Source organism: Protopterus annectens, chromosome 1.part2, assembly GCF_019279795.1.
Source record: "Protopterus annectens isolate FY-2018-M chromosome 1.part2, PAN1.0, whole genome shotgun sequence".
Taxonomy (NCBI): Eukaryota; Metazoa; Chordata; order Ceratodontiformes; family Protopteridae; genus Protopterus; species Protopterus annectens.
In genome coordinates this window covers 1,236,000,057-1,236,022,047 of record NC_056727.1, presented here as the reverse complement: position 1 = coordinate 1,236,022,047, position 21,991 = coordinate 1,236,000,057, and the positions used below count along the sequence as shown (strand labels likewise).

At 41.0% G+C, this 21,991-nt stretch overlaps 1 protein-coding gene across 3 annotated transcripts in view; it reads left to right on the top strand.

Annotated features, from left to right (window-relative positions):
- EYA3 (EYA transcriptional coactivator and phosphatase 3) overlaps positions 1–21,991 on the top strand; it is a 1,396,180-nt gene that overhangs the window by 1,256,590 nt on the left and 117,599 nt on the right. For 2 of the 3 annotated variants that reach the window (XM_044060112.1, XM_044060110.1), the window contains one exon: positions 13,096–13,217. In XM_044060112.1, the coding sequence (XP_043916047.1) occupies positions 13,096–13,217 (122 nt within the window). The remainder of the gene's footprint in view (positions 1–13,095; positions 13,218–21,991) is intronic. The other variant, XM_044060111.1, reaches the window with a different exon arrangement.

Here is a 21,991-nt window from a genome sequence, read left to right as displayed (position 1 = left end):
ATTTCCAGTAAAGTATACTCACAATGTAAACGTCAACATATGTACCATATGCCTGTACCCACAGCCAGGACGTTAATTGCCAGAAACTTGCTTCTGCCAAAAATCTAGTACAGCGTACCTATATTATGCTTTTGCGCATCATGTAATAGCAAGAAACTACAGGCCATTAAAATAGAATTTGCAGATTTGTTACCTTAGCACATGCCAGACAACATTAATGTAATATACTTAGCCTGTCACCAAGCTCTCTGTAACTGAATAACATTTCTTACTAGTACTCTCATTTTTTAAAATGATAGAACAAGTCTACACATTTAGAAACAGTGAAAGCCACCAATTAGTCAGACCCTCTCCCCAGACAGCCATTGGAGAAAAGGGCATTCTCCAAATTAGGTGCAGCTGTTTGGATTAAATTACCAAAACCTAGAGACTCTGAACATTCAGAACTACAGTAAGGAAACACCTTCAGAAAGGAGGTCATATGTACCTCTTTTCATGACACTGAATAATAGTCCTACACGCCATCAGTCATATCTAAACAATGAAGACCATCCATTCACTGCAGACAGTGTCAAATCTAAATAATCAAAACTTGTAAATGTAAAGTATGTTTTGCTGTCTTCTGTATCTGTTTACAATATTGTAATATACTCTGCTACATCAGTGTAACCTTCTTTGCTGTTATTACACTCCATTTGTCTTTTCTGCTTTGAATCCAGGTCATGACCAAAAAGGGTTAGTAGGACCAGTTCACCAACCTAGTAAACAAATGCAAATAGACCAGCTAGAAGTTGCATTTCACAGGAGTATATGTTATTTAATCGAAAGGTATGAGGCACATTCAATAAATATTTCAGAACCTGCACCAGTAAAGACTGAGCTAAAGTTGCAGTTCATTGAATTAAAAAATGAGGCACTGGCACTTTCCTACTTGTGTGCTGAAAAGAGAGGAATTTCAGGAACATGAAGAAATGATTCAAGAGTTATTAGGGAAAATAGACTAACTAGGGGATGGGATAAAATGAAAATGGAGTTTAAAAAAATGCTGGAAAAAAGTAATGGGATTTATTTAGAGGCATTGCATTACAGAGGAACGGGGACTATCATAGAACAAAAGGGGGGTAATACTAATTGTGATTAAAGGGGGGAAGGAATATTTGTTTAATACACATTGGTGTAGAAAGGTTGCTGTTAAACAAGTATTTTTGATAAGTCCAGAGCACAGAAACTGTTTAGTACAACACCTTATGCAAGAGAAAGTAGAAGGGTTGTTTTTTTTTTTTTTGGTATTATTAATTTAGTTAGAAATTGGTACAGGTGTCATGAGAGCTAGCAGAAAATGTATTCCATTTAAAAATTTGATATAAACTCTGGACTTTATTGGGGAAGAATGAAGATAAGCAAACTGTCTCCGTGGTGTCCCTCGTAGTCTCACAAAAACCTAGTTATGTCAATATACAGGGTCCAAAAACAAACCATAAGGAAACTTCTCTCTGTGGAAGATCCAAGATTCCGTAGACCATTCTCCTCAGAAGATTTTAACATAGACTGGTCCGACTGTACCAAAAACAATCCCTCTACCTTTATCAACCTCCATGGCTGTACCCAAATCATAGACAACCCCACACGAATCGATAAGAAATCCAAGCGTCACTCCATCCTAGATTGGATACTTCTGTCTGACCCCACCACAGCACACCAATCAGGCTGCTTACCAGACAGCTTGAGCGATCACCAACCTACCTTGTTAGGAATAAATCCCACCACAGTAACCAATCCACCCTTAGAATAGTTCACAACAAAAAAAACCCTCAAAGCCAAGGACCTAAACAATGACCTAAAATACTGTAACTGGTCTCCCCTAAAACACCTACCCCTAGATGAGGCAGTAGATTACTTCAACTCAGCCTTTCTCAAAATTCTGAACCATCATGCACCAACCCGAACCATCAGAGTTAAGACAAACTATGCCCCTTGATTAACAAAAGAAACAAAATCCATAATGAAGGACAGAGAAGAGAGCCTGGGCTCAATGTCATAAGCTTAGAACCACAACCTCAAAACAAAACTACTCAGCCAGTCAACTTATAAAACTTGATAAGGCCAAATACTACACAACCTTACAAGAAAAACACACTAACAACCCTCAGAAATTCTGGGCCTCAATAAATAAATTACTGCACCCAGGCAAAACCGGCACTCCCACACCCATAGTACCATCCAACAGTGAAGACACCCCTACCCAATTCACCAAATTCTTTACTGAAACAGTCCTAAATCTTTCCAACACTCAAGCACCACCAGCCCCTCACCTTCTCCAACCCCTACAAAACCCTACTACACAACAAACTTCCTCTACCTTCTCCTTGTCTCCAGCACCGACGAAACTTATTACTAAACTCCTTAAATTAAAACCTACCACGTTATCTGCTGATAAACGTCCTGCTGAGTTCCTTCAACTGTCAGCAGAAACCATATCCTACCCAGTATCCATCCTCATAAATAGATCAGTATCTGAATGCAAACTACCTAACCTGTGGAAAATATCCCACATTATTCCACTCCACAAAGGCGCAAGCTCTCTTGAGCTGACCAACTACCGCCCAATCACAATTTTATCGTCTTTATCAAAAATATTAGAAAAAGTAGTACATACACAACTAATGTAATACCTCCTAAAAAATAACCTTGTATCAACTTCTCAACATGGTTGTCGACCCTCCCATAGTACCACAACCGCTCTACTGACATATACCAACATAGTCAACACCCACGGAAACAATGGACTTTTTGTATCATCTGTATTCTTAGACTTATCAAAAACCTTTTGATATGGTCAACCACAGCATTCTTAAAACTCTATCTACCCTAAACATAAACTCCCACACCATATCGTGGTTCAGCAGCTGTTTAACTGGCCATCAACAAGCATTGCTCTGGCAAAACCAATTATCCTCCCTTCTACCTGTAACTATAGAAGTCCCTCAAGGCTCCATACTTGGTCCTTTACTATTCTCCTTATTTACAAATCAAATTAGCTGCATCATCTCCCTCTGCTTCTATAGTGCAATATGCCGATGACACTACTATCATATGCACCGCCCCTACCTTAAGGGAACTTCAAACAATAGCACAGGCTAACTTTACCCTGGCTGAAGTATGGTTTTCTAGCATTAAACTTCTACTCAACCCCAAAAAAACAAAACTAATTTTCTTCACTCCTGGCAGATCTCCAGTACTAAATAATGACTTCGCAATTAACTCCAAGGACAATACCACAATCACCCCAACAACGCACGCTAAACTCCTAGTAGTCGTAATCAACAACAGTCTTAGATTTGACATACACATAGCCCAAAAAATCAAAAAGGTAAACAAAAATCTTGGTCTCTTGTGTAGGAGCAGGCAATTCATGACCAACTATACCAAAGCCACCATTGCAACAACTCATTTATTGTCCACCCTACTTTATGCCTTCCCAGTACTGACTAATCTTCGTTGTAGCGAACAAAACAAAATGGCATCTTGCTATAATAAGATTGCCAAGTTTGCTACAGGTGCCTCTAATAGATCCCATCACTGTCTCTCCCTCAAACAGCTCAACTAGATTGAGTTACTCCAACTACTACTTACGACTCAACTCTTCACAGCCCACAAACTGTACTACCTCCCTGACAAAACTCCAGCACTACAGGAACTAATACAGCCCTACACTACCACTCGAACCTTAAGATCAACAGACCAAAAATCTCATAAATGTCATCAAACACAAGAATGAAGCAGGTAAAACACACTGGCTGTACAATAGCAAAAATCTGGAACTCACTCCCAAAGCACATAACTTCTACCAGCTCTGCTTCACTATTTAAGAAACTACTCAAAACCCACTATATTACAAATTGGCTCTGCCCATGCGACTCCCCAGGCTAATCCACTTACATTGAAGGGTTGCAAGGATTCTGACAAAGATCACCTCGTTACCTGCTACTACCCTCTGAATACTTTTATTCCTGCCAAACAAATTTTTCTAAAATAATTTTTCTTGCCAAACAATGTTTTACTCTGTTGCTATTGATATATACGTCTATGAAGAAATGTTAAATATGGTCCTACATGTACAATTATATGCCTTATGACTACAGTTTTGTAAAAAAAAAAAAAAAATGTGTATATATATATATATATATATATATATATATATATATATATTACTTTTAGAATTGTTGTAATTGTATGTGGAGCTTTTCTCCCCAGGCCTCCGCTGAAAATGGACCTGTGTCCAGTCGGACTTTCCCGATCATCAAATGTAAAATAAAAAAAATGAAATAAATAGAGTTCAGGCACCTAGCTAATTGACTTTCATTAGTTTCATTTTACCATGGTTTTAATTATTTTTTCAAATAATGGTTTAACTTGTGAAGATATTTACGTATTTTTATTTGGTTGTTTTCTTTCTGGTGTACCTTTTTCTTTTTCTTTTTTCTTGATGATATCTGCGCAAGAAATTACTCAATGAGCAAATTTTGAGAACTTTTTAAAAATGTATTTGAAAGCTTATAGACAGATTCTTTATGTATTGTTGGTATCCAAGTATAACTCCATAAAATTATTTAAAAAAGTAAGAAAAAAAAAAGTAGTGTCTTCCTTTCTGGGCATACTTGGGTGTTAAGGATGTGTGTAGCCTCAGTAACATAACCCTGATAAAGAGCTGCTTTTGGTCAACAAGCTTGAGTAGCAGTAATTTAAAGGGGTCTCACACCCACAGACTCAAAAATGTTTATTTCGTCATGGTTTGGAGTTTCCTACATTTTAACACCACTCTGGGACTATGTACAGGTTTTTAAATATTTTTATACACAGTTTGAGTCTGACCACAATGGGGTCTGGCATCTTGAAGTAATTCTGATTGTTTAGTCTGCCTCTATGTATCCCATTATGCAGTGCTTGTCTGTAAAAAAAAACATTATATCATGCAGGCTTCTTTCTTCCTAAAGCTACTGTCACTGCAATGATTTTACATGTATACACTGCTGTCTTTTATTCAGATAGTTTTAAGGGAATTGTTATGGCTAGCTTGTATAGCCTAGTACCAACCTATGAACTTCATGCTGTTCAATGACTACTTAAAACACAAACAGGACAAATGCCACAGAACATAGTTTCAAAGTGCTTTTTACTGCTGCTTCTTTTTAGAATGGCTTAACTTTAGTCTTTTGTGAAGCCTGAATTGAACTATTTTGACTCGTCTCCCATCCCCCTTCACACCGAACTTCCCTAGCTGTCAAAGTGCTAAGGGTAATTTGAGCTGTTTCGTGCTGTGATGGACAGCTCACAGCACGAGACTTGACTCGTGTACTATTTCCTTGTTCTAGCCTTTACTTTCTGTATGGGTAGGGGAAGGACCAGGGAGCTGTGACATCACAGCATGGGTGGGTTTTTAGGACAATAGTGGTGTTATCAGTTTGGGGATGGGAAATGGCCAGAAAATTACCTATATTCAGTGGCCTTGATGACATCACTGAATTGGAGATGGCAGCAAGCTTTTTCAGGGCGGGACAAAAGTTTTTTGAAACTGAAACCACCACAGCACAGTAAGGTATTGTTCTAGTGGAGAGAAACAGTCTATTTAAAATATTTTAAATGCTGTAATGTTGTTTGTTCATAGCAGGACAGAAAATAGGGAGAGAAATGACAGAGAAGTATGTAACTATATGTAACTATTTAATAACAGAATCCCATTGTCAGCCTGCTGTGGTCCAGTAAAGGTATTCCATCACTTGCATTCAGTGTCTTGAGTGAAAATATTGCAATATATGTACTAGGCTTACCTTCTTCTAAAAGTAAACAATGGTTTGCCTTTAGACAGGACATGGTATATTGCTACTGTAATAACATAGCTGACACTGTAATTTTCACTTCCAAGAAGTAACATAGTACTGCTTTAAATTCTTTCAAAATGTTATGATCTATTACAAAGACCAGCAAGGGTATAGTATGGCTGTGTAGAGTACTTGCCGAAATGCTAGATTTTTGCTGTCACTTTAGCATAAAGCTTTTCCTCGTATGCTCCTTGTTGGGCTGTTGCAGATAGTTACTGTTATAATTTCATGATGCGACAACCGTTTCTTAGTTTGTGGTTAGCTAATATTCTTTGCTACACACCTACTGTGTTGCATTTTCTAATATTCTACGAACTGCATGATTATCTATGATAGAGATCTTTTGTTATTCTGTTTGAAAAATGTTAAAACAGTTTCTTGGGTGTTTGTTTTTGTTTAACACTGAACCTTGCATGCCACAAGCCCACTTCCATCCAGGACATATGGGCTCAAGGACCAAAGAGAACGAAGAACAATGCAGTACATGTAAGGCAGGTTTGCATCACTTCAGTCAGCACTTTCTCATGGTGAGAGACCTGTGTTACATCTCACAAATAGGTTAGCCACTGTCGAGAAAAGTCTGTGGGGAGAACACTGTGTTATGATTTGCCATCTTATTCACATCTCCTGGAAAAGCATTTGTTAATGCTAATAAGTACCTCACACAGCAGTACATTTCTTCAGGTTCTGACACAGAGGTTACTGCCATTCAGAAGTTACAAGACATTCCAGAAGTCCAGTTTCACTTTTTTTCTCTGGCCTTGAATTGACTGAACTCAGATTTTATTACAAAACAAAACAGTCAATCCTACTCTCTCAGTAGGGGACAGGTTTATGTTCTATTTATCATTGACAAAAAGGTTTATTCAGATCCATTGCTGGCCTTTCAGCCTTAATGTACATTGCAGCACTTTTCATGCATCTTTTTATACAGTTAATTTAATTTAAGGTTATAATCCTGATTTTAAAGTTGCAAGCATTTGAAAAAATAAGAAGACATGAGGATTGTTGCATTTTTGTTGTAAGTTTCACTATCTTAGTTTTTTTTGGCTACACTAAAAAAATACCAATGTAAATACTACTGACAATGACATAGATATACCAACAAAGCATTCTGGGTAATTAAGAAACACCTCACTTCTTTAGAAGAGCAACTGCTTTTATTATGGTGTCATTAATAGTCTTCAAATGCATTCATTTTCAATGTAATGTTTTCCACCTTTGAGACATAGTTGACAACTTGTCTTACTGTAGGAGACTCTCCTATTTGCTGCAGTTGTCTTGAAAACATAGTATCTTATACACTAATTTAGATAGCAAGGCATCATGGGGTTCAGTCAATCATGATGTCATTTTCAGCTTTAAGAATATTTTCAACGGACCATAGGGCTTCTGAAATTTAGATGTGCTAACACAAAAGGGGCAAGCTCAATCTAGAGAAAAGATAGCATGGTGCATTATGGGAGCTAGAAGAGTCTTTTGGACCTGGAAGTGTCTTAAGGTTCCATACAACTACTGTCTGGAGTATACCAGTCCTGTTACTAAAATGAATGGGCACAGATCCTCCAGACCTGTTCCATCTAATGCGTTTAAAAATGTATTTTCTACATTCCAGTCAGTTTTCTTGAAAGCGTGTTTATGTGCAGCGGGATTTGTTTTCTTTGTTTCTAGCCTTTTTCTCAGAAATTAAAGCAGTTCGTTACTGTTGACAAGTTATGTCAGTATTTTATTTTCTTCAGCATGTAATACATTTCAACCACTAGCTAAGCTGTTTATTTGAAAAGTTTGTATTCTTGCATTGTGAGTAAAATTTTTGTGCTAATGCTATTATTATTTTGACTATTTCCTTTCACATTAAGCATGTTGAAATGTCATATTTTATGTAAAGTGCAGTGTAAGTTTTAAAACTCGTTCAGAATGAAATCTCCTTTTCTGCTATTCCTAGATGATCTGTAAAGTTCTACAGTGGTGAATTCCTCACTTCCTAGTTCACAGAAATTTAGATTGTTTTAATGTATAATGCATGTATTCTACCATTCTCTCCTATGCAAGTAAAAATTATTCATAACATTTGCATTGGTGCCACAGTCGTCTTCTGTCAAAAGTGTATCAGTAATTGTTGCATTATCAGTTTTTTAGTAGTTTATGTAATGCATTTTGACTTCAGACACTCCTACCAGTCCCATCTGTTCAGCTCTATCCCAGCTCTATTCCAGTCTTGTGTCACTAGCTCACTCTACCTAATAGAGAGAACATTTGTGAAGGGCAAGCCACTTAGGTCCTTAATTTTGAATTATCTTCTGTCTCTCCTTTCTCCTTTTCCACTTTCCAAAACAAATTTTTCTAAGCTTGTTTCCTGCCTTTCCTGTAATTAGTCTAGTCCAGATACAGATTTGCTGTAACCAGGACTGTTTGTAAGCTTCTGAGCCCCCAAAGCCTTTCTGTGTTGGAGGGAAGCCTTCTAGCTTATCATTAGGAGTTGTAAGCACTAGGTAGCCTATCTACCACAAGAGTGGTTTCTGGCCCAGAAATTGTAGTTTATTTGGGCAGTTTTTTCATATCTTTCAACTTTCTAGTTTAAAAGCCTGCATTTGCGCTTGTTTCCCACCTTTCCTGTAACTAGTCTACTCCAGATACAGATTTGCTGTATCCAGGACTGTTTGTAAGCTTCTGAGCCCCCCAAGCCTTTCTGTGTTGGAGGGAAGCATTCTAGCTCATCAGTGGGAGTGATAAGCACCAGATAGCCTATCTACCACAATATCCAGGTACAGATTCTTAGTTTTAGCACTTACATTTGCTTATTCGTGCTCAGCACTTGTTCAGAACTTGTTGTTAGCACTAAATAAGCTACAAATTACTACAGCACTCAACCTTTCTCTTCACCTAGAGGAAAACAGTTTTTGTACTTACTTTCCTCACTTGCTTAGAGAAAAACAGCTCTTATACTCACTTTCCTCACTTGACTAAAGGAAAGTAGTTTTTTATTCAGGCATGTCCAAGGGTTAACTCCTGGTGTTCTCTCCTGTCTATTTGATGAATCTGGGCATCTTGGGGCAATGTAGCAATTGCCTCATGTACACAGACAACCCTCTCCTCCTACCACCCAACACCACAACCTGTGAGAGATGCACTTATCTAGCCAAACTGGAGGTAAAGCTCTCTCCAACCAAGATTGACAGTCAAGAGGAGAAGGTCAACACTTGCACCACACCACACCACACTCATCCCATAGTCCCACTAAGTCTACACCACCAAAATCCACACATAGAAACACAAAAACATTCTCAGAGGCTCCCAATAATAAAAAACTCAAGCAACAGAGACCTCCAAAGCAGAAACGCAAGCAACCTCCACCCCCCCCAACACAACCCAAATGACACATAGTCCACAGACTCAGTGTGCCACTCAACCACAGCCCATAAGGCAAAACAACGTACCCAACACACTAGTCATAGGTGACTCTTTAGTCAGGCACACTGATGTCACACTCACCAGGCTAAACAAGGAGAAATTTACTGTCAGCTGCCTGTCTGGTGCCAGAATCTGCCACATAACCCTCGCAGTGTCAGGTCACTCCACAACAAGTACAAATATGACTTTGTCATTGTCCATGTTGGTGTGAATGACCTGAGACGTACCTCCCTGGACTACATGAAAAGAGACATGGAAGAGCTCTCCAATCTTGTAGCCCAGGCAGGTATGACCCTAGCCCTGAGTAGCATCCTGCTTTCGCCCTGAATGATACCGCAGTACAAGGACAAAATGACTTAAAAACAATTGGCTAAGCTTTTGGTGTCATTATAAGGGTATCCAGTTTCTGTCTGCCTGGAACGACATGGTCGACAGACCATGATGCTTTGCCAAAGATGGCCTGCACCTGTCATCCCTGGGATTCCGGATACTGGCTAAGGCTCTTCCTGGCCATATAATGCCTTTTTTAGGCAAGGTTCAAATGACAAATTCACCACCGTAATAGGAACAGGCAAGCAAAAACTGAGAGTAATGCTACTCAATGCTAGAAGTCTAACTCTCAAAATGCATTCCCTCGAAGCACTCCTTAAAATGGAGAACATCAATATCTGTACAGTGACTGAGACCTTGTTCAAGGCTCCAGAGAGCACCCCTGCATTACCAAGCTATAACTCATACCACACTTTTCGGCCAGCTAACCTGGACCGGAACACCAAAGGCAGAGGTGTGTCCATATTCATTAAGGATATCCACACCTCCAGGCTAGGTGCTCAGCGTAATGCATCAGAGGTTATCCAGGTGCAACTAACTCTGGGCAAAAATGCAATCTAAATTGTAGCTTGCTAGAGCTTTCCCACCATGCCCCAGGATTCCCACTCCTCTTTTCTTGATATACTGGAAAATATTAGGGTTCGACCAAACACCGTAATAATGGGCAATTTCAACTACCCCACCATTAACTGGGAAAACTACTCATGTACCAACTCCTTCGCTCACCATTTTCTGGAATTCATAAATTCCAATGCCCTGGATCACTTTTTCCACACCCCCACCAGGGGCAGCAATATCCTAGACCTAGTCATTACCAACATGAGTGACTGGTGTTCCATACCTGAAGTCAACTCCTCGGTCAGATCCGACCATAAGTTAATCACCCTAGATATCCACATCCCGCCCCCACCCCCCATTAAAGAAATCACAGTAAAAAATTTCTCCAAAGCCAACTTCATGCTTCTTAAGACAGAAGTGGCGAACTTCTTGACACACACACAGATGGGGCAATACAGTTACAACTGCTGAATCCTACACAGATGCACTCCATAAGCACTTACACGAGTGCATGGATCGTGCTATCCCAAACAGAACCAAGACGCTATCCTCCAAAAAAAGGAAGCCAATCTGGTGGTCCCCTGCTGTAAACAAACTCTACAACAGAAGGAAGAAACTGTTGCAAAAGAGAGTAAAATCCCATGAGTGGAGGAGTTTCCTGGTCAGCCTCAATAAGAAGCTGAGATCCCTTATAAGATCCTCCAAAGCTAGCTACGAAAACAAAATTGCCGCTGATTCTAGGGACAGCCACATAGCATTCTATAGCTATGTCAAGAATCTAAATGGCAACACCCAGATCTGCTCTGAGTTACAGCACAACAGCATGAAAATTACAGAACCAACTGATATTGCCAACGTCCTGGCAAATAGGTTCAATGCTAACTTTACCCCCATCTCACCCCCTAAAGGACCCATATCTATACAGGAAGAATGCAGAGTCCCTGTAATCACAACTACGCAGGTAAAAGCTACACTCTCTAAAGCCAAAAACACAGCATCCATGGAACCAGACAACATCCCAGGCTGCGTTTTACACTAACTTCAGAACGAACTGGCTCCCTACCTAAGCACCATGTTCATTCATAGTCTCACATCAGGCTTTGTGCCCACTGAGTGGCGCACAGCAACAGTTATCCCACTCCACAAAGGGGGAACCACCACTGATCCCAGGAACTATCGCCCTATTAGCCTGACGAGCCTGGTCAGTAAGGCCATGGAACGTATCATCATGGAACTCATAAACAAAGACATTGGTAACCTCCAAACTTTGGACCCCACCCAGTTCGGGTTTGTGAAAGGCAGATCATGCCTCCTGAACCTGATCAACTTCTTTGAGGTAGTTACCAAAGCTGTAGACGAGGCTAAGGTGGTTCACAGACTATGTTGACCTCACCAAGGCTTTCGACACCATCCCCCATTCTGGAATTATAGCTAAACTCACCAAACTAGGTATAAATCCCTACGTCACCACATGGGTTGCCAATTGACTCACTGACAGAACCCACACTGTAAAAGTTGCAAACTCCAAGTCTGACTTCAAACCAGTGAGAAGTGGAGTACCACAGGCTTCAGTCCTGGGACCTCTCCTGTTTGGTGTCTACTTCTCTGAAGTACAGGCTAACAAAGTTCACAGATGACTGCAAACTAGGAGCCATAGTTGAGTCCCCAAATGATGTGGACATCCTACAAGAAGGGCCACACTGAGACAGATGCCTGGTGTCAGAGCCATGGCCTCAAGCTCAGTGCCAAAAAGTGCAGTGCCATCCCGTTTGGTAAAAACTCTGTACCCATGAACTACCAAATAGCCGGCAGTCTGCTTAACGCCGAATGTGTGATAAGAGACCTTGGGACCCAGGAGGACAGTAGTCTCTCCGCTGATAATCACATCGCCACAGTAGTCCGGAAATCCTTCTACATGGCACACCTCATCACTAAAGGGTTCTCCTCTAGGAAAAAAGAGGTCATTGTTCCCCTCTACTCAACACTCATTAGACCCATTATAGAGTACAATGCCCATTTTGGAATGTACATCACAAGAAATTTGCAGCAGCTGGAAAGGCCACAGAAGTACCTCACAAAGAGGATTACTGGCCTTGAACAGATGCCCTACACTGACCATCTCCTACTCCGAGATGATCTCTGACTAACATATAGAGCTATGTCAAACCCAGAGCTGCTGGACATGTTACACCTAAAGAAATCCCAGCCCCTCTGAGCTACATGCTTTAGGGACCTAAACCTTGTCACCACAATAAACATTACATGCTGGAGGGATAGATTCCTATCCCGGAGACTTCCCATACTCTGGAACAAGATACCCATGTATGTCAAGCAAAGTTCCTCATTGGCACTCTTCAAGAAAAATCTTGATAAGTGGATGGGAAATAGGAAATACACCCCAGTGATCACTTCTGTGGCTCTGCTCGACAGGGGCACAGGAAAATAACTTTCTTGGGTTGTGTAAGCCAGGGAACCTTGTTGGCTAGGCTTACTTAGGCCCTTGGGCCGATAGCCTAGTACCTACCTATGAACCTCTCAGTCTCTGATTTTAAGCATCAGTTTTATTTCTGTTCTCATTGGCATAGCTTACAGCATAAATACCAAAATAAATATTTTATGGAAAAAAAAGATAGAGCTACTACTTGTCATGAAATCGGTGGGCAAGAACAGATGTCCTAATTAAGTAGTTGTATTTTAGGACTTGAATGTAAGTTAGCTGGAAACCAAGACTGCATTCGGAGTTTTAACACCGTAATTATGACTTTCAGGAGCAAAGAGACTTACTAGTTTAAATTGCATTTGCAAGTTTGAAAAATGTTTCTTGTAGCTTGAGTAAAAACTGGGCATTTTAGTTAACAAGACATTTTCTTCCTGAAGGATTGATTGATCATTTTGCTAACAAGACATTTTCTTCCAGAAGAAATTGTGTAAATGTGCTTGTTACAACAACCCAGCTTGTGCCAGCTGTTGCCAAGGTACTGCTTTATGGACTAGCAGAAGTTTTTCCCATTGAAAACATCTACAGTGCCACAAAAATAGGTATTTAAATTTAAATTTTATTTTACTTTGTGTTTTCTTGAAATGTATTTGTGGGAGGGTGGCTCCCAGCACAGTGGTAATATGAGTAGTTCAAGTAAAAGTTACTTTGAGTAAGTCTGAGTTTTCAGAAAATGTGGTGGGGCTGCTTAGTTTGAATTCTAAGCATGTGCTTGCCTTCTTGAAACGAAGGGTGGCCTTTCGGGCCAGCAACTGTTGCAGAAAAGCTGCTGCAAGTATGGATTCTAACGGGATGGTTTGTTTCTGACAGTACAGAACCATATGCAGAGTCAAGAGGTGACTTAATATGATGACAGATTATAGGTGGACTTAGACTGGTAAAGGTGTCTGGAGTGCTGATTTCATTTAAATTACAAGCATACACATTTGATTCTATTGAAATAACATGCATTTTTAATCTCCTGCCTTATCAATGCTCTGCTTAGTCTGAAGCTCACAGACAATGCCACCTGATGATCTGTTCAGTCTTCAAAACAGTATTGTCACATTCAGTGGGAAAGCTGGTATTTGCACTAAAGAATGGTTTGTGTTGGGAATAAAAACATTACTAGCCACTTTTTGTCCATAATCTGCTATATTGCTCTTTGAATCTGTCCTCGTTGTAGATTTCCTTTGTTTAATGTTCATGACTTGTGAAGGAATTCCTTATGATATCTAGTTACTGCCTTTGTGTTAATACTGTATCCGTTTTTACTTGTGCATGCATTCATATTTCCATGTTGTATTAAGAGGTAGAGAAATGTCTTGATCACTTGTTTGGCCTGTGATCTATCTAGAGTATTTTCCAATGACAGATGTCGATTTGTTTTGTCTGCAGAACTTTTATTTATTTTTTTCTACAGAAGTTCAATGTTGACTGGTTAAAATTGTGGCAGGATAGAGCCAGGAATAAAGCCCAGTGTTCTTCCAGAGAAAAGCTATTTGTAGGCAAAGAGGGTGCCATATATTTTACTATATATTTTACTGGTTGTATTCTTTGGGCAAGATAATATTTAACTAGTAATTGTAGGGCATTTGACTCCAAGCACAATTATTACTGGCTGTTTTGGTTATGAAACTATTGGCTGCTACAGCAGTTCTTTAAGCATCCCATGTGTAATGTTAGCACTTCCAAACAGCACAGTAAGTGTGCTTTAAGGTTTGTGGAAAAACTTGCTATGAATAATAATTGCATTTATTGATGTAATCAGATAGATTTCCACCCTTCATTTGGAATGGAAGGAAGGGCTAGAGATAGATATTTGCTAGTATGAGTTTGAATCCCATTTCTGTTGATAGAGTATTACTGGCTTTAGAAAGAGTTCTGTTGCAGTTCAGTGAAAACATCTTTGTGGTTTTGAAGAGCTTCTCTTTTTCCAAACTGGCAAATTATTTGTTCTCAGCATGCCATATTTGGTAAAAACTGCCTTAAGCTTCAGTATTATGACTTCCCAGATACTAACCATCCTTAACTCTCCAGGTTTACTAGTAGTCATTGTAAGGCAGCGGTAGTATTGTCCATCAAGACATGGCAGAGAGATGAAGTGATCTTTTATTTCATTTATTTTTTGGTGGCACTGTTTTTAATTTCTTAGTGATACAGATTTAGTTTTTTTCAGTAACATCTATAACATTGTCTGTCTGCATATATGTGTGTGTATATAGACATGCATATATAAATGTACATATTTGTAGATCCCAAATGAAACACTGTTTTGTTGATTGGCCCTCATAAGTGTGGTCGAACAGTATCACAATCACTCAGCTGCAAATAATAGTCAAACTTTAATCACTGTAAAAGGCCTGCACTCTGACCCCCCCCCAAAAAAAAAAAAACTTTTAATATTCCAACGCTAAAGTGAGAAAAAGAAAAAATCTCCAGACACTGCAGTCAGTCTTTAAATCAAAATCCCAATACTTGTACATTAGCAATCACACATGCACAAGCCTGATACCAACATATACATGCGTTTGTATATAAAATCGTATGCACGTATTTACATCTGTTTGTATTTGTGCATAGAGGAACTGACTTCTATCCTCTAATCCCTCTGTTAGGAATGTTATTGCAACACGCTGATCCTCTTGTTTTAAACAGCTACAGTTAGAGGCAAATTCCCTTACACAGCTACACTTCCGTCATAGTAAAAAAAAAAAAAAAAACGAGATCTGTATTATGCACTGGACCTAAAAGACTGTTTTTCTCTCCATCTGCAGGATCAGCCTAATAGGTCTTCCACTTGCAGCCAATTGTCCCGTTCATTCCTCGGAGCAAGGAACCTACATCCTATTAGTTTCTTCCAGTCTAGGCTAATCGGCCCATTCATTCCCAAGTGGCAAGAGTCTAGTGGTAGGGAGCAGGCCAGCTTGCTGGTCCTGTGGAGCAGCTGTACATTCTGCTGGTGGAGCACTCATCTCCATGCATGTAGGCTCATGTTCCAAGGTGAAAATGCTCAGTGCTGTAACTGTCCAACTAGCTGTCACCCAAGTGACAAGCCAGAGCCACTTCCCTCCTGCCAGTAGTGCGGTCCTTCTCATTGCAGCTATACCAGACTCTGAATCACAATTTATTGCCACTTCACTAACATACTTCTCAACTGCCCAGATTTTCAATGAAGTCCCGACAGATGGGACAAAACCACTCAACTGTGTTTTGCGATGTGCAAATAAATGGTTGTGTTTATATCCATTTACTGTACTTTGCCTGTGTTGACTGGGACCCTTTTCCTATTTCTTTCCTGTAGCTTCCTTTTTTTATACTATGTTTTTAAACTCTATGTTTTATTCCACTCATTAGCTATCCCATCTGTATAAATTTCTGCCTCACCCAAATGACCTTCAAATCATTTCCATTACACATCCCTTCAGTTTCTCTTTTTAACATACAAGTAATAAAGTAATGGTCTCTCATTTTTATTACCTGGATCATTATCCCAGTTTTTATTGCTGCATGATATTATACTTATTGAATGGTCTCAAGTTTTCAGTTGAATACACATGCTGCTGTTAAATTATTTCTCTCCTGTCTAGCTCAATTGTTGTTGTTTGTGAAATAACGTGTCATTTCTGCCTGAGATCCTGGTACTGAATTCACATCTTCAGTACTAAGTATTGTCATATACTATTTCAGAAATCTGCCACCTTTTGTTATATTTCCCCTTGTAGATCCAAATCTACAGCTTCAATATTGCAAATCAGATTTCACCCCCACCTATAAATAATCCCCTGTGAAAGTTTATTTTTCCTCCACCGTACTAAGCCACATAATAGTTTTAGGTAGAATATAAATACATGGCAATGTAATTCTCTCCTGCCAGCAATCTCTTGGATGTGATGTTGTCCTATCTCGCCTTCATTCTTACTAGGTTGGGTTTGGATCCGATCCTCAGATCAGTCTCTGCCTTTATTTTCAAGCTCAAGCCTCTCTGGCAGCTCGTGGCTAAATCCCTATCCCAGCATGCAGTAAAACCATCTCCAGATCTCATTTGCTGCTAAACAAGATTGGCTGTTCGTCTTCTAGCTCTGGCTAAATATCATATTTTCTTTACCTGTTTGCTATTTCTTCTTCTTTTTCTTTTGACTTTTCCCGATTAGGGGTCGCCACAGCGGAACAATGGTCTGCAGAACGATTGGCAGTGGAGTTTTACAGTGTCGAGTTGCCAGCCCAACCTTCCACAGAAGACACACACACACACACACACACACACACACACACACACACACACACACACACACACACACACACACACACACACATTCATACCTAGGGCCAATTTAGTGTGACCAATCCACTTACAGGATTTCAAAGTTGTAAATTTTTCTCTGATGTTTACTTTTGTGTGTATAAGTAGCCAATTATATTTCCATTATTGTGTTTTTTGCAGTTGTCCATCATCTTTCATTAGGCCTTGTTTTCCCTCTCCCGGCTCTTTTTACTGTGTATTAAACTTTTAAATAGCCCATTTAAGTTAGAGGGCTTTTAACCATACTGTTTTTCTTCCCCTTTTCCTTTCTATTTGTTGTTAATATTTCTTTCCATAGTTTTGTTACAGTTTAATTTAGAGAACTGTACTTAGCCCGTTTAAGTTAGAGGGCTTTGTCTTATTATTTGTTTGTTCTGGTCAGAGCCCGTTTAAGTTAGAGGGCTGTTACTTCCTTTTCCCTTGTGTGTTCCCCCTATAGCTTTGACCCATTTAAGTAAGAGGGTCTAGCTTAGATACACACACACACACACACACACATGTATATATATATATATATATATATATATATATATATATATATATATATATATATATATATATATATATATATATATTTTAAAAAAAAGTTTCTGTTCTGGCAAGGAATTACTGATGGGTTTCAAAAAAAATGTGACAATTGTGGAAAGAAAATTCCCCCGAGTGATAAACACACACTTTGTGTTTATTGTCTTGGGGCCGTCCATCTCCATGAGTCGTGCTCTATTTGTCATGCGTTCATTCACAGAGCACTCCTAGAGAGGAAAAACAAATTAATCCTGAAAGGACTTTTAAAAACCCCTTCTCAGAGACACTGGAAGAAGGTCCGAGTTAATCCAAATCTGATGAGTCTCCCTCTTCTAGGTTTGACAAATCTAGGAAGAGGTCTTACTCTTCAATTTATTGGAGCCGACACACAAGATCCAAAAACTATCCTCCTTGGATTTAAAGGTCATCGGATCTGACAAAACTTCATCAGCTCCCGACACCTTCTAGCTCGGTGCCAGTTGAGTTTGAATTAAGGAGCCAGTTTCCGACCTTGGAACCAATCTCTGCTACACTTGGATCTCCAAGTTTAATAAGGTCAAAATCTCGCACCTCCTTGACTCTGACTTCTAGGAGTCTGCCAGATGACGACGTTTATTGGGTGGCACAGAAGCTCTTAAAGACACTGGCGCTGGCCAAGTTATTGTTGGATTCGACCCCGAGGACTTCAGATCCTACATCAACCTCTCCTCTTCTGCTCCAATTTCTCCTCCGTTTATTGGGTGGCACAGAAGCTCTTAAAGACACTGGTGCTGGCCAAGTTACTGTTGGATTCGATCCCGAGGACTTCAGATCCTACATCAACCTCTTCTGCTCCAATTTCTCCTCCGATCCATCCCCTGGCTTCGGAGTCTGAAGATCCAGAGCCGGTCTTAGTGGAACAGTCTGATCCGAGACCTTCCACAGGTTCTATGGATCTGACCTTGGCTCGGATGCCCTCAGCCCCATTGGAGCTGGAGGTGTCTAAGAGCCTGACACTCTCCAGTCTGGTCTGGGGGGGGGGGGTGAGTCGGATCAGACAGTTGTCTGATCCCACTTTGCCTCTCTGGGCCTCAGCTCGGCTGAGTTTGTCTCCTGCCTCGGGTCTATCGTTTTTGGTTGCGGGTAGTCCCTTGGCTTCTTCGGATCCAGGGATATCCTCTGATCAGGGACAGGGGGCTTTCGAGGCAATGAGGAAGGTGCTGTCTCCACAGACAGGTCCATAGTCATCTCGGGATATTCCTCCCTCTAAAGCATCGGTGTCTGCCTCTATACCTCCTGCATCCACCGAGACGCAGAGATCCTAGGCATCAGGATGCCCCACAGGGCACACCCCACTTAACTGAAACCTCCCCAGAGTACCCTTCTGGGAAATCCCTCGGAAGAGACTGTGCAAGAGGAAGCACTTAGACTCCCCAGAGGAGTCCCATCACTTCTGATACGGACCTCGATGAAGCTGAAGGGTCCCCATGGTTGCCTCATGATGATGTCTTCTTTGGCTATATCCTGGAAATGCTAAACCAAAGAGGTGGCTGGAAGTCTACCAACTCTTCCTCGGAGGAGTCCATATACCTGAAAGTTTTCAGGTCTCATCCTTCCTCCTCTTTGGTGTCTCTACCTTTCGGTGAACTCATGGGCCTAGTTTCTCGAAAGGTGTGGGAGTTCCCAGATTCAGTGGAACCTGCTGCTAGGAGGCCAAACAAATGTATTACATCCCCCTCAGATAAGGCTTTTCTAACCAAGTTAGTCCAAGTACATGCTATGGTTGTGGCAGCAGCCACCAAGAAGGAGCTCTCAGAGACATCATCTTCTGTCCATCCCCTGAACAAGGAGTCTTGGACAATGGACAAGTATGGAAAGTGCATTTTTCTTCAGCGATTTTTTTTTTTTTTTTTTTTTTTTTTTTTTTTTTTCTCTCCGATCGCTGAACTACCTCACTCATTTTACAAGACTGCGGAGGGATCTCCTGAAAGAGCTAGGAGATGCACTCCAAGATTCAGTAACTGAAGGGGTTATGGACAGAGTATCCTCTCAGCTCTCTACCTTAAATTCAGTTGTCAATGCCTCCATGAGACTCCTCTCATATGCAGCAGATGGGGCGAGTGGAACAGCGGGTTCTGGAATTTCCCTAAGGAGATGTTCTTGGATGCGCTTATATAACTTTGCGGAGCCCTTTGTCTTCCTTTGTAAATGTTCCATTTGACGGCTCATCCTTATTTGGGCCTAAGATAGATACACTCACCAGGTGTGACCAGAAATAGAAGACTCTGTCATAGGAGTCCGGTTTTCCATGCCTACTAGACCTTATTCTAAAGGTCAGAGAGGTAATGGTAAAATGTGGTTCTGGAAATCACAGAAATCTTTTCAGGACACCCATGGTGAAACTTCTCTCGGAGGCAGAGGAGGAAGTAATAATGGAAGACGCCAACCTTGGGCAGAGGGGGTATTCAGAATCAGGGCGACAGAGATTCTTTCTTTGGTAGGCCCTTTCAGCCCTCCTGAATGGAGGCCAGACTGTTCAGCTCTGGAGGCAGTCAGGTGTCGCCTATCTTTGTGCCCAGAAGCCTGGCAACAAGTGACAAAAGACAAATGGGTACAAAGCATCATATCCAGAGGTTACGCCATCCCCTTTTTCTCTTCCCGTTCTTAAGATAAAAAAGGTTCCAGATGTCCCACCCAGTCAAAAAGAAACTAGCAACTCTAGAAATTCAGAAGTTGCTAGACAAGAGTCATCTAAAAAGTCCCTGCAGACCTAATAGGATCTGGAACTTACTCAAGATTCTTTTCAGTTCCAAAGAAAACAGGGGACTGGAGACCAATTCTGGATCTCAGCATTCTAAAGAAATCAGTAAAGACCAAATTCCGGATGGTAACACTGCAGTTGATATTCCCTTCTTTAGGAAAAGATGATTTGATGTGCTCTGTAGATCTCCTGGATGTATACTATCACATAAAAATGGACAAGTGATCCAGGAGACACCTGCGCTTTTGGCTGGGAGCCAGTCACTACCAATTTCGAGCTGTCCCCTTTGGCCTCACTACAGCCCCCCCAGAGTGTTTACCAAATGTATGGCAGTAGTAGCGGCTCACTTGAGACATCTAGTATTCCCGGTGTTTCCATACTTAGACGACTGGCTGTTAACCAACACAACCAGGCATCTCAATAAAAACAAGGGACACAACCTTGCAACTCTGCTCCCACCTAGGGATTACTTAAAAAACTACGAAAAATCTGCCTTTGTGCCTTCTCAGCATGTGATATTCATAGGTGCAGAACTAAACTCAACACAAATGACAGCCAGACTTCCTCCAGAAAGGATCCAAAGACATCAAGTGACGTACCTTTTAAGAAAGAAGAAAGCTCAAGCAAAGATGGATGTAATGCGATCCTATCTCGCCTACATTCATAACTGATGGGCTCAGAGCCGAGAATCGGCTCCGACTCAGCCGATACACTAGCACGAAGTCTCTCATTGGCTGGGCCAACCCCTTATCCCAGGATGCACCACGCCCAAACCCCCAGATCTCGTTTGTCGTTCCTAGAGTAACGACGTGGTCTCGACTTGGCTGTGGCTAAGTACCCTTCTGTTTTTGGCCTTTTGGTCGCTTTTTTGGCAGTTAGCTTTAAAGTTTATACTCAAACAGCTATTTTAATAGCTATCTTGTTGTTAGTTCCGTTGTGATTGACTGTGTTTGTCTTTTTGGATTGTTGTGGTAATTCCTTCTGTTTGGCGGGCTAGGCCCGTTTGAGTTAGAGGGCCTTTGCCCTATCTTTTGTCGAGCGTTTAAGTTAGAGCTCTTCCCCCCTTCTCTCCTTGTGTGTTGAGTGAGTTACAGTTGGTATGTCTGGCAAAGAAAAGGAACATAAGCCATCAGGCTTTAAAAAATGTTCAAAATGCAATTACAAGATGTCATTGACAGATGGCCACGCCATCTGCGTTTATTGTCTAGGGGCTAAACACTTGCAAGAATCTTGCAGTGTTTGCCATGCCTTCTCCTCTCGTGTCCTACATGAGAGAAAAAATAAGCTGATCCTGAAGGGTTTGATCAAGCCAGCCTTCGAGGAAGCTTTGGCTTCTTCTCCCTCCTCAAAATCGAAGCAAAAGAAGTCTTCGGTTCTGACAAGTTTGTCGGAGCCGCCTGCAAAAAGAGCTAAATCTGTGTCCCCTTCCTCGGCTCCCCTGGCCTCGGAGCCGCAGGATAGAGGATCAAAATCTGGGTCTCCTTCCTCGGCTCCACTGGTTTTTGGAGTCTCGGGATGAGAGATCAGGTACTCTGTCCCCTTCCTCGGCTCCACTGATTTCGGAGCCGCAGGATAGAGAATCTAAATCTGGGTCTCCTTCTTCGGCTCCATTGGTCTCGGAGCCACAGGAGAGTGTTTCTGCTCTGGGGTTGGTTTCGTTGGCTTCTGAACCGTCGGCGCCGAAAGGGGTATCGGTTCTGGTAGAGTCTGCTTCAGTTCCGATCCTTTTGGAGCTGATTCAGAGCCAGCCTCCTAGCTTTTTCTCGGAG